Consider the following 16,840-nt stretch of genomic DNA (forward strand, 5'->3'; position numbering starts at 1 on the left):
ACACTGAGGCTAGCAGTGAGGAAGTTCATGGAGGGAGTCTGTGGCCAAGCTAGACTAGAACCTGGCCTTTTCCCACAAAGCCAGGGCTCTGACCATTGCTATTCAGCTGCTCAAGACCCTGGTCAGGCAGCCAGAGTCCCCCCTGCCCTGCCTTGGCCTGGGAGGCCTTGTGGACTCTATTTGGGAGTCCAGGCCATAAGCAGTTTGGGGCAGAGGCAGACACTAGGGGCTGGGCCTCAGATAACCAGGATTCTTGACTCTGGTCTGGTTGGGCAACTTGGGAGGGCCAGGGGCCCTCTCTGGGCCTCAGCTGCTGAATGTAAAGGGAAAGCTTTAACCAGATTATTGTCTCTGAATCTGTCCTCCTGCTGCTGGTGGTTTGTGAAGGTGGACATGGAAACCAATCAGAAATTACTGCCAATATAGCAAAAGATCTCAAAAAACTGTACACTTATCTGTAATATGGCTGTTCTTTGCTTTGGGCTGGGATTAAGTCATTCCCCCCACCCCGCCCTGCAGAAGTAACCTGATGCTCTGCTGTTCAGGGTGGGGGTGGGGTGGGGGGTAGCTCTGATTTTGGGGAGATGGGCACTCACGTTGAACAGCAACTCTGTGCTAAGCACTTTCCCTGCACTCACACATTTAATCTTTACTATGACCCCGTGAGCTGTTGCCATCCTGAACCCAGTTCACAGTGAGAAACTGAGGCTGGGAGAGGTGAAGAACATTCCCTGGTTTACTCAGTTGTGATAGGTAAAGCCGGGATTTGAACCCAGTTCTGTCAGATTGAAAAGCCATGTTGTTTCTGCTACACCAGAATTTCTGCTTACGGAAGGTATAGAGATATTTGATTATTTAAAAAATTAGTAATTGATTATTACTATCCAGCCAATCATCAACAAGCTTGGGGCCCAGGGAGGATGGTCCTCCATAGGTGGATGCAGAGCTCCTAGAGAGGGGGTCTCCGTCTGAAGCCCCTCAGGTCAGCCTGACCCATCCAGTCCCTGAATCTGGGATGTCTGTGTTGTTCTAGAGCAGTTACTTGACCAGAGGCAGCTGCCAGGCCTCCTGGTCCCAGGTTCCTGCTGCAAGGGCCCAAGAGCCTCCGGGCAAGGGGGCTGGGGCTTCGGTCCAAGCATCAGGCACTGGTCCCAGCCCCCTGTCTTCCATGTGAGATTGAGTCCCTCATTTGCTCCGTCTGAGCTCTTTCCCCTCACTGTGAACCCCTCTGTTTTCCTTAGCTTTGGCCCTTCTGTTCCCCTTCAGTCCCAGAAAGTCTGGGCCAGCCCCCTCCCCTGGGCTCCCCATCCACCACCCTCCATTCCACCCCCATCCTCAGGGAACCTCCCACATCACCATTACTCAGTGCCAGCTTGTTCACTACCCTGGAAGCTCTCAGCTTCTGCCAACTGAATTCTGCCTCCTGGGAGCCCCCGAAGCTGCCACCACCCCCACCCTAGCCAATCCCACGGCTCCCCTACTTCTGCCCAGACAATAGACATGCGAGAGAGCGCGCGCGTGCACACACACACACTCTCTCTCTCTCTCTCTCTCTCTCTCTCTCACATGGGGCTCACCCAGATTCTCCAGGCTGGAAACAAGAGAATGAAGAGAGTGAAATCTGGAGGTGTGGCTTCCCAGCTCCTGCGTCCGACACCTGGGCCCCATGATCCTCATCCCTGAGTGCATGTGCACACACACACATCACACGTGTACACTCAGTGGAAAAGAAACTCACACACAGATGCATTACACACTGAGAGTTGCAAACACAGGCCAACACATAGCCAGACAGAAGGACACTCTCAGTTGCCTGCCTATCTGGTAGAAAGAAGCTGTTGCCCAGCAGGGGTACCTCTGGAGACTTCTCTTTGCCTGAGAGCGTGGAGGTGGACTGCAGATTGGCTGCAGTGGAACCACCCTTCCTGCCCACCTCCTTCCAAGGCTTTGGGAGGCGCTTTCTCCTCCAGCCCAAGTCCCCTGAGGGACTTCAGCATCCTTTGCACGACCGCTCCACCCTGCACCCTCTTCGTTCCTTGGCTCCTCATTTCCAACACCCAGTTCCTCCGTTCCACCCCAACTATGCTCCCCCTCGTTACCCCAAGGACCTCACCACCCCTGTCATCACCCTGAATCCCTCCACCTCTGAGAAACCCAGCCATCCTACTCTTGACTAAACCCCATTGCTACTACTATAGAAACACCTGCACAGCACCTACTATGTGCCAAACACTGTTTTAAGCCCTTTATATTATTAACTCACTTAAGCCCTATGACAACCCTATAGATAGATGCTATTGCCATCTCCAGTTTTGGATGGGGACAAAGAGGCTCAGAGAGGTTGAATCACTTGCCCAGGGTCACGGACATGGTGATAATGTGTGACAGAGCTGGGATTCAGACCTAGGCTGTGTGTCTTCTAAATCTGTGTTCTTCACCATGACTCCGCAGCTTCTTGCTGTAACAGTGCTCTGATCTAATGCAATCCTGGAACTCTCTACATTTTCTCTGTGAGCCTCTTGCCTAGGCTTCTTTCTGCTTCCACCCGAGAACCCCCACTGCCTTACCTCGCTTACCCTCTTGCAGTTTACCTTGTCTTGCAACTTGTTCCTTTGCCCTTCTGCCAAAGCTGCCCAGTGATGCCTCGACCCTGCATCAGTCCAGCTTTCTGTCTCCTCCACGTTTGTACCCAAACTGCTGAGCTTTGTAGGTGAAAAGAAAATCACCATCTGGGTAGCAGGGCCCTCGTGCATCCCTGTCTCTGGCACGGCTCAGGCCCTCAAGGCTCCCGGGGAACGTCCCCCTTCCTAGTCAGTGCTCAGCCCTTCTCACCGTGCCTGCACCTCCTGGAGGCACTCCAGCCTCTCCTTCTTGAAACCAAACAAAGCCCCCACCTCCCCCACACCTGCCTGCATCTTGAGAGCACTGTCTGCCCTCCCTACTGTACCCGCTTCTCAAAGGTCAGTCCACTCCCGTCGCTCTTCTGTGCCACCGCGCTCCCAAGGCGCTTGCTCCAGGGCCACCAGTCACCTCCTCGGTGCTGAATTCAGTGAGGACAGTTCAGTCCTTAGCTAACTTGACCTCTCCACAGCTTTGGACCCCTGAACGCTCCCTCCTGGGAACATTCTCTTCCTGTTGGAAACGAGCCCATTAAACTTCATCTTCTCCCACAAAGCCCAGACTCCCAGCCGGAAACCTGGCTCCATCCTTGCACCTCCTCCTCCCTCAGGCTCTCCCTCCCACATTTCCAATTTAGTCCATCTCCAGCCCTGCAGATTCTTCCCTCCAGCGGTCTAGAACCCATCCCTTCCTCTCTAGTCTCGCTGCTACCCCACTCCACTCTCCTCCCCCATCGCTCCCTGCTGAAACCCCTCCTGGGCTCTCCCAGCCCTAGCTCCCTCCAGGCAGCCCTCTAGATTTTGCTGGAGCGGAGCAGAACTCACCAGGTGTGGTCGGGTGGCCACGCTGCTGCTCCTGTTGCCTTCTACGTTCACCTGGCTAACTCCAGCTCAACCGTCAGAGCGCAGCTGGGACATCGCTTCCTTCAGGAAGCCTTCCTTTGCCTCGGTGATGGGGAACTGCTGTGTCCAGGTCTGTATCCCCCACTGGTCTACCTTGAGGACCAGGATTATGTCCACCTTGTTTGCTGCCACATCCCCACTGGAGTATCTGGGTCTCCCCAGGTGCCCAGAAAATATTGGTTAGACAAATGGTTAAGGTCAGAGGGGCCACTGTGGCCTGCCTTTATCTGTCTCTTGGTTTTGAAGTCGCTCTGTGCCCACTTCTCCCCATTCCCTCCTCACTTTGGGTCTTGGGAGGGTGTGGTGGACAGCTTGTGGGGTGGGGACTGGAGGTGGATTCTAGGGCAGATTCTTACTGAGTTAAAGATGGGGGAGGGATCAGGGTAAAGCAGAGGGGCCCAAGGCAGCCTCTCCGTGCTGTGTGTCCCCCTTCTCCTGTTTCCCTCTCTGTCGTTCTCATCTCTTTTCAGAGAACTGTGCTCAAGGCTACAGGTGCTTGACCTCTTGTCTGGGCACTGCTCAGTTCCCCTGGGGTTTAGGGCTGGATATAGAGTATCTCCTCCAACCCTAAAGCTACCCTCCCCAGCGTCTCCCTTCTCCTTTCATCCCCTTGCCCTCCCTCCAGCCTCCCCCAACGTGCCTGTAGCTTGCACTTGCCTGAGCCGGTCCAGTGGACACTTCTCTGCCGGACCTGCCCCCGGGAACCCCTAGGGGAGGAAGAATCCCTACAGAGGAGGGCAGCCAGGGGGGTGCCAACTTGGAGGGGGTTGCTGGGGGGAGCGGCGGCCGGCCCCCCTCACTCACCTGGCTGGTGGCTTGCAGATCCCGGGCTTAGCGGGTGGGCGGGGGCGTGAGGGCGGAGGGGCTCCAGGGAGCAGCTCCCGGGGACCCGGAGGTGCCGGGAGGGCCCTGGCTGTGGGCTGCGCCGTTCAGAGCGCCCATCTCAGCTTCCTTGCGGCCCCTCGGCTCCCTTTGACGCCCCACGGATCAGCGTTCCCACCAAGTCTCCTCTTCTCTTTGGCTCCGGCTCCGCACCGCCCTTCTCCCTTCCCCGCCTCTAGGTTTTAACGCTTTTCAAGCGCCTGGCAATGAACTCCCAGCCGCCCACACACTCTTCAGTCTGGACTTCGTGAGTCCGGGATGGACACATTGCCGTTCACTCTAGAGCGAGGGGTGTAGGTCTCACTGGCTCTGTCTTCAGTTTCTGGCGGATTCCCAACCCTGGGCGGGGGTGGGGCTTGGGGGGCGGATGGGAGGGGGATGGAGCGGTGAGAGCAGGAAGATTTTTCCGGGGATGGGGCTTGTTTTCAGCAACCCTTCTCCAATCACCCTCCACATATCCTGCATCCTAGAAAGAGGTGTGGCCACGAGCCCCTTATACAGCTCCTGGTGGGATTTGTTGGGGTTTCTTCGGGGGTGGGAGCGGGGAGGGAGTGCTTGGCCTGCCTCCAGGCTGGACTGTGTTGGCGAGGACTGGGTGGGAGTCTGAGGTGCTGATTTTCCAGGACCTGGGGGAGTTCAGCTGGAGGAGCATCTCCAACCCCCTCTTCATTCATTCACTCATCCATTCATAAATCTGCCCTGATGTGAACCACGCGCCAGGCAACCTTCATCCTGACAGTGGCCTGGGAGGGACCACTCATCTTCCATCTGCAGATGAAGAAACTGAGGCTCGAGGCCTCACAGTCTCTTGCCCAGGCCCTGGAGGGGGGAGGGGGTTGCTGAACCAGTATGTGAGTCTTATTCCTAGACTCCAGCTCCAGCCTGGTCAGTCCTCCAGGTTGGCCCAGCGGGAATGTGACTTCCAGGGGGCTGTCTGGACCAATCACTCCCCACCTTTGGTATAGTCTCAGCACCCAGCCCAGGGCTGGCTAGTCACATCCACAGTTGAGGTCAGAACAGGGCTATTGGATAGAACTGATTTCATTTATTGAACAGACTGCTGTCCTATAACCTGTCCCTGTCCCCGCCCCCTCCCCCCCCCCACGCTGAATGGAGGGTTCCGGACCTGCTCGGAGGGGAGAGGGCGCTTTCCCCTAACACTACCCACCGCACCACCCCTGCCTGCTTGGCCCAACCTCAGCTTCTTCCAAAGCATGGATGGGGAGAAGTCATGTGTCTCCACACGGCCACTACTGGGACCAGGTGAAGGGGGTGGGGGTCAGGGGTAGAGATGCAGTTGGGGAGGAGGTATCTGGACGCTCACCTGGACTGGGGGAAGGGAGTTCTCAGGAAGCCCATGGCAGGGGAAAGAGAGGAAACAGGCCCAGGCCTTGAGAACTCCCAGAGTTTCAAGGGTCCTTGGAGCCCCACCCAGTTCTTTCCCAAAGGACATAGCTCTTGCCTTTTCACATGTTCATTTCCCAATTTAATCCGCTCTGATGCCCAACGCTGCTCTGTGCCCGGCCCTGCCAGGCATCTGGGATACCATAGCCCTGCCTGGGGGAGATCACGGCTGGGAAGGGTTGATGGTGGACGAGGTGGGGGACCACAGTCCCTACGGCTCAGACACCACCTTCCCCACTTCCACCCCATCCACCCCTAGGCATCTCTTCGGGGTGCTGCTGGTGAGGATGAAGATGGACCGGAGGAAGCGTTTCCTTACTGATCAAGGAAACCAGGCCTGAGTTATTGTTGGAGAAGGGAGAGGGAGCAGGCGGGAGGGAAATGCAAGGAGGGGGACGCTGACTTCCCTCGGGCTGGAGGAACAAAAGTCTCCCCAGCCCACCAGCATTTGTGAAATTTGTTCTATCCATGGAGGTCTGTCCCACTGTGGTCAGGGAGTTGGACCCTGGGGCCTGTGTAGAGGACAGCAGAGGGTAGAGCCGTAGGTGGGGAGGAGAAGAGGCCTGGAGGCGAGGTTTGGGACAATCTCTCACCATGGGAGTTCATGAGTCCTTTTCCTGCAGGGCCTCAGCTTTCCCATCTGTACAATGGGGTGCTCTCTCCTGCTTTTGGTGTGATTTTCCAACATCCACTGTGTACCTTCCACGTGCCTGGCCCTCAGCGCTCCCACTCTCGTGAGGGGGAAGTAGACAGAGGCCACTCAGAGTGCTGGGAGCTGTGCTGGAGGGGAGCCCTGGGGCTGTGGGAGCACAGAGAAGTCAGGGGAGGCTTCCAAGAAGAGGTGTCATCTGCACTGATTCTTGAAGAATGAGACTCTTCCTAGCTTGTCTTTTGCTCACCAACCAGGACAGAGGTCCAATGGAGAAGATGTCTCCACAGAGGTCATACGGCTCTGCTTCACCCTGAGGTCGCAGGTGTATGAGGGGTGGCGTGGAGGGAGGAGCAATGTTTCCTGTACAGCCTGGCTCCAAACCCTGTACACATGTGGAGACTTGAAGTGGCTCTCCCGGGAAAGCCTAGGGAATTGTTTTTCCACTAAATTTAAGCCGTTTAACATTTATTGAGCACTTACTGTGCACCCTGATGGTAACTGGAAAAGGGCAATAGACAGTAGGTTTAAACAGGATTAGTAACTGTTTTGTGAAAAAGAAAACTTCAACCTGCCTGGAGGGTGTCGAGAGAGGGAGACAGAGGCTGGTGGAAGAGGATGAGGAGGGCATTGTGGTTAAGGGGACACTTGGAAGGAGGCCTTTAAGGATGGGGGATTTGATAGGCAGAGAGGAGCAGAGTGGGGGCCATCCAGGAGAACACAAGCCAAGGCTTGGGAGCTGCAACGTGTTTAGATGGTCAGGAGCAGTGAGAGGGTGGGGAGAAGAGGAAGGCTAGAGGTCTTGTTTGCAGTCAGATCATGAAAAGCCTTAAATAGTGGAGTCAAACCCCAAGAGTCTCAGCGCAGGGCTCAGCTCAGGAGACACCTCCTCCTGGAAGCCTCCAGGCCCGTGCGTCACCTGGGCTCCTGTCAAGGCAGCGACCATTTTGTTTTTCTAGGCTATGCCGCTGTCTGGTTCCCTGCTGCTCAGGGCCCATTCCTGAGGAGCTGCCTGGAGCTTTTGATATTCAGGGGAGTCTGGTCCAGGCCCTCTATGCAGCCAGTGAGCTCTTGAGGCCCAGGGCCAGGCCCAGACCCAGTGTGGTTCCTGTAAGCCTGTGGTTCACTTCCCTGGCCAGGCTGGAGCAAGAGACTGGGGTATCACCCAAATTCCAGAGGATCCAACCAGTAGATCAAAAAGGGAAGAAAGCCGAGCTGCAGTTCAGAGAGAAAATCCAGGTCAAGAGCCTGAAACCAGAGACACCGTGGTCCAGGCCCCACCCCACCACAGGGAATCCATTTCCAGTGGCCTTGGTGAAAGCAGGTCTGGCATCTCCAGGACCTGGTTCATCTCTGGTTTGGACCCAGGCAGGCTCTGAGATTGGGGTAGCAGGTGGGAAGAGAGGGCAGGGCAGGGGGCAGCCCGTCAGCCCCTGCCTCAGCCCTCCCCAGCCCCCCGGCCCCCTGGCTTCAGCTTCTCCAGGGTCCTGCTCACGGTGGACAGGCTGCTGCGGGCTCCTGCGGGAGAGACCAGGACAGGGCTTGCTGAGTAGACAGGTCCCGGGTCAGAGCCACCCAGAGGGACCCAGGGTCAGAGCGGGCTAGAATGGGGAGGGAGGGAGGCGCGGATTGTCAGAGTGGCCCTTCTGGAGGACAGCAGCATGATGTGGGTGTTAGAGGCAGGACTCGGGGCTGAAGGCCTGGTTTCTGGCCGCACCACTTCCCGGCTGCCTCACGTAATCTCCCTGTGCCTCAGTTGCCCCATATATAAAGTGGGGCTAATTATAGCACCTGCCTCATATGGCTGTTCTGAGAATGAAACAAATTAACACATGTAAAGTGCTTGGCAGGGTGTCTGGAATGGAAGCTTCTGCTGAGCACTAAGCACTGCCACTGGCTGCAGACACTGAGGGTGGAGGCGTCTTTGAGAAACTCTTGCTCTGGCATCTTCCAGTGTGTGGGGATGAGGGAGGAGGGAGATGCCCAGTTTCAGGTACCAGCTCTGAGAGTTGGATTCCACAATGGGAGAGGAGAGTGAGAAAATAAGCGGGCATGGGGCCTAGGGGAGGGAAGGGGGCAGTGTGGTGCCATGCTGGGCCTGACAGAGAAACCCTGGGGACCAGAGGAGCTGAGCTCAGCTGGGAGCAAGAAGGGTTTTGACTAAGCTCATGGAAGAAATACCCAACGCTGCTGCTTCCCTGTGATTGGAGAAGTCCCCTCTGCACTTCCCTCAAGGTTTCTCTGGGGCCCCACAGAGCTGTGTACCCAGAGGGGGAAGATGGCAGATGGACTCTGGGATTTCTGGAACTTACCTTCTTTATTACCATTGGCGCTGGATCTTCCTTCCCCGTGGTCTGGCCCTGGCTGGGGGTGGATTCTCAGGCTCCCTGTAGGATGAGACCACCCCAAGACCCCTGGTTACCAAGCCATTCTCAGATCAAGTCCAGCTTTGGGAAGGGAAGTCCTTCCTGTTGTCTACTCTCCATCCCTGCTGCTGTCTTTGCTCCACTACATTCCTTTACGTCTCCCACATGATCTGAGCTGATCTGGGGAGAGGAGTGAAGGTGGAAGAAATGGGCCCTGGAAGGAGAAGGTGGCAGATTTTTAAGGAGGTGGAGGTCCCGGGGAGACCCAGGGATACGTAGCCCCACAGGATTGATGGAGATGGGAGCACGTATGTGGGGAGCTGAGAAGAGGAGGGGAGCTGTACAAGGGTCCTAAGGTCTCACACGCAGCCAGTACCAGCGACACACGTGGGCTCGGCTCCACTGCAGAGTGGGCCACAGACTTACAAACAAAGTGTCTCACCCAGTCCTTGGCAGGGGGGTCTGCTGGGGGCCGGGGAGAGGACTCACCTATCGTAGGTAGGATGTGGTCCAGGTTGAACCGAGCCTTCAGGAAGGGGTAGGCCAAGACGAGGAGCCCTGAGAAGAGAGACGCAGAGGGGTTCCATGATGGGGAGGGAGGCTGTTTAGTCCGAGCTGCATGAAGCTGTGGGCTGTGAGCCTGGGGGTGGATTATGGGTGAGCATGGGAGGAACCCCAGTGGCAGGGTTGGGACTGTGGGTGTGTAAATGCAGCCTGTGAGTGTGGGTGTGTAAATGCAGCCTGTGAGTGTGTGCGTGGGGGATTCCCCAATACCCGGCCCCAGGAGGGGTTGGGGAGCAGTGCCTTCTGCAGAAGGGGCTACAGGCTGTGAAGGCCCAGGCTCCCGGCTCCACACTGCCCAGGTGATGAGCAGGTTGGCTTTCTTCCTTCCCAGCTGGCTGGAAATGGGCCCACTGACACTCCCCAACTCTCTGATGCCCCACCCTCCCCTAGGGCCCCCAGGGCAGGACTGGGGGTGCTCCTCATGTGCTCCTTTTCACCCAGACCTGGGGAGGAGGTAGCAGAAGAGCGGGTCCTGCTCTGCCCGCTCCCAAGGGTCTGTGGCCCTTGGCCTGAGTTCACAGGTACAGACGCCCAGAGCCCACCAGCCTCGTGCTTCTGGTTCTGCTTGTGGCCCAGGGTGGCGGAGTGCGGCGAGGGATGGTACCCACCACCACTGTGGGGAGGTGAGTGGGACTGTCCCAGATAGACGGATAGATGCCCGGACAGACAGATCTGCTGCTGCGACATTTGGAAAAAGAAAAGGAAGCCCTCTCTCTGAACTGGATCCAGTCCTGGCTCAAGGAGGTTCCCACAGAGAACTCTGTCCTCTTCCACCTGCCCCCCATCAACTCAGCCCCAGCAGGCTTATGAGTCCCAACACTAACCCAAGAGCCCAGGGCTTGGGACTGGGAGCCGGAGCTGGAGTAGCCCAAGAGGAGTGGTCACCAGTGCCTCCTCCACACCTCCTGACCCCTGCAGTGCGCTGGGGAATCTCACCCCAATCTCCCTCTCCCTCCCCGTGCCCCCCATGGCTGCCTTGCTCACACCTCTTGCTTCCATCCTCCCCAACCAAATTCCTGATGACCCAGCTCTCCCCTCCATTTCTCGTTCACCTGACCATGGCCCCGGCTCCCTCTCCGAGCCCAGCACCTGCTCACCCAGAGCAGCGGCACCAATAAAGATTCCACCCACGGCAGCTGCAGCTTTGGACACGGAGACACCAATGATGATGCTGCCGGCCACCAGGCCGAGGGCCACGCAGGCCAGCTGCAGGCAGCGGAAGTCTCTGCTGCTGATGGGGATGTCCATGCAGGCCCACCCGGGGCACAGTCTCCAGCCAGCGGAGCCTTTTCCCCTGAAGAGCCCTGGAGGTCTCAGTCCTCTCGGATGTCTCCTTGCTGGAGCTCCACCTTTAGGGAGGGAGTTTCTGGGCAGTAAGATTCTGGGCTGGTAACCCTTGGCTTTATCTGCAACCCTATCCGACAATAGTCTTAGCTAGGATCTCTCCCAGGTCACCCCAGCTTACTCTTCCTCCCCTAAAGGCCCCTGAAGCTGGAAGCCACTCTTGGAACTTCTGCCTGGTCACATCCTGCCTTGGCTGCCAGAGTTCTGGAGAGCTGGGACTGCCCCATGGGGTCCTCCCCTGTCAGCCTCCTCTCGGGAGAGCTCAGCCCGAGCTCCCCTGCCCAGGACCTCCTGCCCCAGCTCCCTGGAGCCTGCTCAGCTGCCACTGAGCCTCGGCCTATTAAAGTTTAAAGCAATGGAGGTGGGAGGGGGGAGTGGTCCAGAGGACGTGGCTTCCTCAGAGATGCAGGCGGCAGGAGGTGCTGAGTTATTTATGAGGTTGCAATGTGAGCTGCTGCCCACAGGCCCACTAGGGCAGTCAGCCCAGGTTCCACTGTTGGTCCTGTACGGGGCAGGATGAGTGGGTGGCTTCACATGCGGCTCGGCAGCCACAGATGTGAGGAGACTCCTTGGCCACATGCTCAGGACCCACTCTGCTGTCCCTTTGGTTGGAGGTGCACCTGGGGGCCTCTGCTTGGGGACTCAGAGACAGAGGCATGGAAGGAGACCTGGACGAGGCTCAGGAGACAGGAACAGCGACGGGGACAGGAGGAGGAGTGGGAGAGGGTCCTTCCAAGTCCCCTCGCTAACCCCGCCTCTCTCCCCTCCCCGCTCCCATCAACCTCTGGGCCCCCAGGCAGGGCTGAGAGGTCCTAGTTTGAGGACGATCTCAGGTGACCCTCTTCTCCTCAGGTAGGCTTCCTTTCAGTTGCCAGTGGGCTGAGAAGGTGAGCCCTTCCATCTGCCTTGGGATCCTGGGGGTGGTGGCTGACAGGGAAGAACAGTGGTGGGTGCAGGGGTGGGAGGAAACACATGCAAGTTAGGGGCCTAGGGTTGGGAAGAGGAACTGGCAGGGGCTGGGTGTCAGCAGTCGGGGTCAGGAGACGGGGACAAGGCTGGCGCCTCCTGACCTCGGGGCTGAGCTCTGCCCAGCCTGTCTGACCTACTTGCAGAAGCCACCAAGTCAAGGCCGGGCAGCAGTAACCCAGCCCAGCCCGGCCCTGCACCCCAGTGCCAGCCCTCATCACTAATTGCATTCTCTGGCCGTTAATGAATCAGCACAGTTCCCAGGGTCCCATCACCAGCCCCACTGGCCTCTCTTTGGATCTCCTGTCTCTCCACTCCATGTCTGATGTCCGATGCAGCCAGGCCCAAGGCCTCTGGCCTCCACCTGCTTCCACAGCTCCTTCTGCTCCCGGCACCCCCCTTCTCCTCTGCGGCTCTTCTGCTGAGTGTGTACCTGGCCTCTGCCATCTGGAGAACCCTCATCCTGCAGGACCCTGCTTGGGCAGCCCCAACTCTGCAGAGCCATTCCTGATGGCACCTGAGTGGCTGCATCCCCACACGGAAGTGCCTGCCACCTGTCCCTACACTCTGTCTCCTCTGTAGATGGTGAGCCCCCTGAGGACAGGTTCAGGGAGTGAGCACCACTGAATGGCTAGTGGGCACCTGGGCTGGGCTTCTGGACACAAGGACAGAGCTCAGGGAGGGCTTGGACCTGTACGACCACCTCGGGTTGGCAAAGAGGAGGGCCGCGGGCACCATGGGACCTCTGTCTCTAACAGGAGGCTTTCCTGGGTGGGGGTAGGGTCCTGGGAAGGCCAGGGTCATCTGACTGAGCTTCAGCTGAGGGAAGGCCCTGTCAGGAAGCTGGAGTGAGGCCTGGGCGGGGACACGTGTGAACTCAAAGGTGTGAAGAGAGGAGGGCTGACCGCAGAGCACCGATGGGCCCCAGGGCCGTGTTCCCAGCCCCCATACGAGGAAGGCCCTGGAGGTGGCATCCCAGCCACAGCTGCTGCTGCCAACATCCCCTGTGCCTCTCGCCAGGATGAGGTCTGATTATTCCTCTAATTAGGCATCAAATGACAACCCATGTCTCTGTCACACATAATTTATCCCCCACTGACTAGTTTTAGAAGGAGCCATCAAAATAGTTGTCCATGAAAACGTGTTCCTGAGACATGAAGCTTTGGGAACCTGAACACCCTCCACCATGCCCCCGGCCCCTATTAAGTGTTTGCATAACTCTGGCCGGGCAGGGCCTGTGCCGGCTCCTCTCCTGGTGTCAGGCTGAGGGCGACGCTCCCATATCATCAGCAAGACAGAGGCTCCCCGGCCACATCTCCGAGGTGGGAACCTTGCACTGTGGGACTCACTTTGCTCATCTGGTGAATGGGGATGGGGATGGCAGGGGCCAGAGTCAGGAGTGCCTGTGCATTGTGAGTTTCAGATTCCAGAACACCCTGATCTCTAAAAACTGGAGACAAATTCTAAATTAGAGTTTTCCTTTGACACTATAAATCCCTCAGGGCACAGAGGCAGAGCAGAGCATATGGAGGAGAGACACATTAAGCCACCATCAGTTCCAAGATCACAGGACCTCCCAGCTCCTTTCCAGAACAGATGGGGAAACCGAGACATGGGGAGGTGGAAGGACGGCTTCAGAGTCCATGATGGAACCCAACGTCCAGATTCCCCGCTCAGCTGGGAAGTACGCTAGCACATCTCTAAATTATCTTATTTGAGGTGGGAGGAATTGGCAACCCCATCATCAGAGGGAGACATGGTGTTCAGAAGAATCAGTTGAGGCCTGCGTCGTTCCCATGGGACAGGAGGGTCACTAAAGGCTACTGGAAACCTGTGACACCTGCTCCTCTGTTGATTACAAATGTAGAGAGGGAGACTTGCCAATGGCCGTACCAGCTCTGAAAAAGAAAGTGCACGCTTGCCCTTGGGTGATGAGCTTACTGGCACAGGTGGATGAGATGGGAGCCCAAGGCTCTAGAGCCTGACCACCCCACACGTCCCCATCCCCACGCTCAGAGCCCTCCTAGCTGAAGCCTCGGTCCTCCAGGCCCCCGGATCCAGAGTGTGGCTAGGCCGTGAGTCACTGCTGAATTCTGTCACAAAATCTCTTTGTCTGACAGGGAGGCCAGGGCTGGAGGGTGCCTGCCTATGCTCTTTCCTTCCTGGAAGCACCAAGTCCAAGGTGGCATGGGGGTGGGGAGAAAGAGTGGGTGAAAAGGCCTCAGCTTGGTTTAGTTCTGTTTATTTTCCTTGAGGGGTGAGGACCCTGGAAAAGAGCTTGATTAATTCACTGATCCCCTGGGGGACAGGCAGCTTTCCTGGACTGTTTGGAAGCTGAAGTCGGGGAAGTGGCTTCCAAGGCAACTGCTACCATGGCAACAAGAGTGCCAGCCGTGGGGGGGACCTTGCTTCTCACTGCTCCCCTCAGACCTCAGCAGCTGGAGCAGTTGGCATGGGACTAGGGCACTGCTGTTCACCGAGCTGGATCTGGAGAGGGGCAGTCAGCCAGAAGGGAGGAGGGGCCCTCAGAGCTCAGGCAGGTGGACACTTGGAGGGAGAAAGACTCCATCCCTGTACCTGAGCCCCCAGATGGAGCTCAGACAGGAGTCCTCAGGGTCCACTTGAATCAGGACGGGCTGGGGCCGAGGCCTGCCGAGACTGGATTTGAGGCAAGAAGCCTGAGTTCCAGGACACTCCAGGCCTCTCCTAAGGGCAGCCCGCACGTGAACCCTAGAGCTGGGGCTCTGGCTGCCACAGTTCCAGGCCCCAGAGCCTCCCTCAGCATGTCTGCCTCTGCCCAGCAGAGCCAGGCACATGGCCTGGTCCCCAAAAAGGGCAAGGGACTTCCCAAGGTCACCTAGTGAACAGTGGTAGAGGAAGGACTAGGACCCAGGGCCCCAGTCCCCAACCTGGCTCTTCCCGTGGCGTAACAGCTGCCCCTTGGGGACAGGGACCCCCGCCAAGAGGGACAGAGCAGCCTGCCAGCAGGAGGATCCCACAAAGGGCCAGAGGTCAGCCCCGTGTGGAAAGGCCAGACACATCTCCACCCACACAAGCCAAGAAGCTTTCCTCATCTCCATCACTGGGGCCCAGTTGAGCAATTCTGCCCCAGGAGACAACAATAAAAGTAACTACAACCATCATGGCTACTGTAATATTTATTGAGCACTTACTATGTGTGCTTGGAACTGCTCTAAACACTTTACATTTATTAATTTGTAACTTTTACAGTAGCACCACGAGGTAAGCACTAGCCTCCCCAATTTTTGGTTTAAGAAACTGAGACCCTCAGAGATTATGTAAGTTGCCCAGGGCCCAAGGCCAGTAAGTGGAAGAGCTGGGATTTGAACCCAGGTAGCACAGCTCTGGGTATCAGGTCTCTCTGGGAAGCATTCCAGTTCTACCTTCCTTGCTCTACAGCTGTGGGCAAGCTATTTTTTTCCTTTTTCTGCTTGGTTTTTCATGTTAAGTGGGGTAAAATAGCACCTTACCTCATATAACTGCCCTGAGAATTAAATGAGATAATGCCTGTGAGCTTCTCAGAAAGTACTTGTTACTTAGTAAGTGCACAATAATGCCAGCAAAACCCAAGTAGGCACAGTAGCATTTAAGCAGAGCTGTGGATGAGAGAGGCCTTGCCAGGTGGACCTGGGGAGTGGGATGGGTGGAATACTTGGGTCCAGGAAGCTCCTGTAAGTCACATCCCTGCTGGGCCAACCTGGAGGATTGACCAGGGTGGGGCTGGAGTCCAGAGACAAAAGTCACACCCTGGTTCCCAGTCCCCAGGGACAAGGAGACTTTGGGTCAAGAGGCTCAGATTCTGCAGGCCAATTTATCCAGCCCATCCCACACCGGGTAGATGAAGAGGGGACGTGAGGATGGTAAGGGTTCCTGCAAAGGAAGGACCATCAACAAAAAGTATGTCCTCGTTGACATGGAGGATTCACGGTGCAGAACACCTGGCAGCCTGGCCCGTGACCTGCCCCCACAGGGAAGAGCCCCGCACCCCATCTCGGCTCTCTGCTCCCCCAGGGAGCAACGCTGGCAGCAGCGCCCAGTCTTGTGCCCTGACACTCAGACCTCCCTCTGCCACCTCCTTGGGAATTTCTAAAGGCCCTCCCCATACAGTCCTCTGAGTCTGGTTCTGAGGATTACTAAGGCAACGCGCACAGAAGCCTTCTGCTCGAAGAACATGAGGACTGTGGATGGAGGCGCCATTTTTCTTTGTTACTAACTCTGGCAGGACGAGCACAGTCCCAGGCACAGGATGGAGCCTCAAGAAAGGCTTAGTGCTGCTTCAGACAGACGGGACTCTGCTCCACGTGGGTGGGCGGGCTGGGCTGGGTACAGGGCACGCCTGTTAAAGTGCTTTTTGAAGCCAGCTTGTGTGACGGTTGCTGACACAGCCTCTTCCACTGGATAGGGAGATCCTAAAAGGCAGAGGCTGTTTCCCACTTATCTCTGGGTCCTGGCACAGAAAAGGAGATTGACAAATGTTTGATGAATTTCATTTCCTCACCTAAAAAAGAGAAGCAATGATCTCTCCTTCACCTTGTGCTATATTCAGAGGTCTCTACAAGGGGCACCCCCCCTCGGCTGGACCCAGCCCCTCTCTAGAAGGCCTGTCTCCTTCTCAGGGTTGCAGGTGAAGAAAGGACCACCAGGAAGGCACTAGAATTTAAAACAGTTTTATTAAAATAAGCACAATGCATAATAGCATCCTTGTGTTTTAAAAACATCTGACATATGCAAATCGATTTTCTTAGATAACTAAGCAGCTCAGTTGATGCTCAGCTATCAGCTCCCCAGCAGAAGGCACCACATGGCTCAGACCATGGTGGTAGGCAGCCTCCGGACTGGCTCCACATCAGGCACAGAGCTCCTCAGTGCCCCAGACCTGCGCTGCCCTCCACACCAGGCTCGAGGAAGGTAGCAGCAGACACACTGGTCTCCAAGTCACTCTTCATCTGAACAGCTTAAAACCAGTTAGAGTAACAGGAAATAGCTCATTAAAACCTTCCAAATGCATGGAAATTCAGGAGAGAAGAGTGAACCCTAAGAGCTCTGGAAAGTCCATGGGCTCACAGTGGGAGCTTAAAGTCTCATCTATGTTGGAAGAGCACAGTTAGAAAAAATGCCAAATA

The 16,840-nt window shown here is 56.7% G+C and overlaps 1 protein-coding gene across 2 annotated transcripts; it reads right to left on the minus strand.

Moving 5' to 3' along the window:
- Window positions 1-7,894: 7,894 nt before the first annotated feature.
- On the minus strand, window positions 7,895-10,634 carry KNCN (kinocilin; the record flags this gene model as incomplete). Of its 2 annotated transcripts, none has more annotated exons than XM_079728304.1 (4): window positions 7,895-7,974; window positions 8,769-8,843; window positions 9,312-9,380; window positions 10,484-10,634. In XM_079728304.1, the coding sequence occupies 4 exons, from the start codon at window positions 10,632-10,634 to the stop codon at window positions 7,895-7,897; spliced, it is 375 nt and encodes a 124-aa protein (XP_079584430.1). The 2 variants fall into 2 exon arrangements, with proteins under 2 accessions (XP_079584430.1, XP_079584429.1); XM_079728303.1 differs by having other exon boundaries at window positions 8,769-8,870.
- Between the last annotated feature and the right edge of the window lie 6,206 nt (window positions 10,635-16,840).

The sequence above is a fragment of the Hyperoodon ampullatus genome, assembly GCF_949752795.1.
Source record: "Hyperoodon ampullatus genome assembly, chromosome: 2".
NCBI lineage: Eukaryota > Metazoa > Chordata > Mammalia > Artiodactyla > Ziphiidae > Hyperoodon > Hyperoodon ampullatus.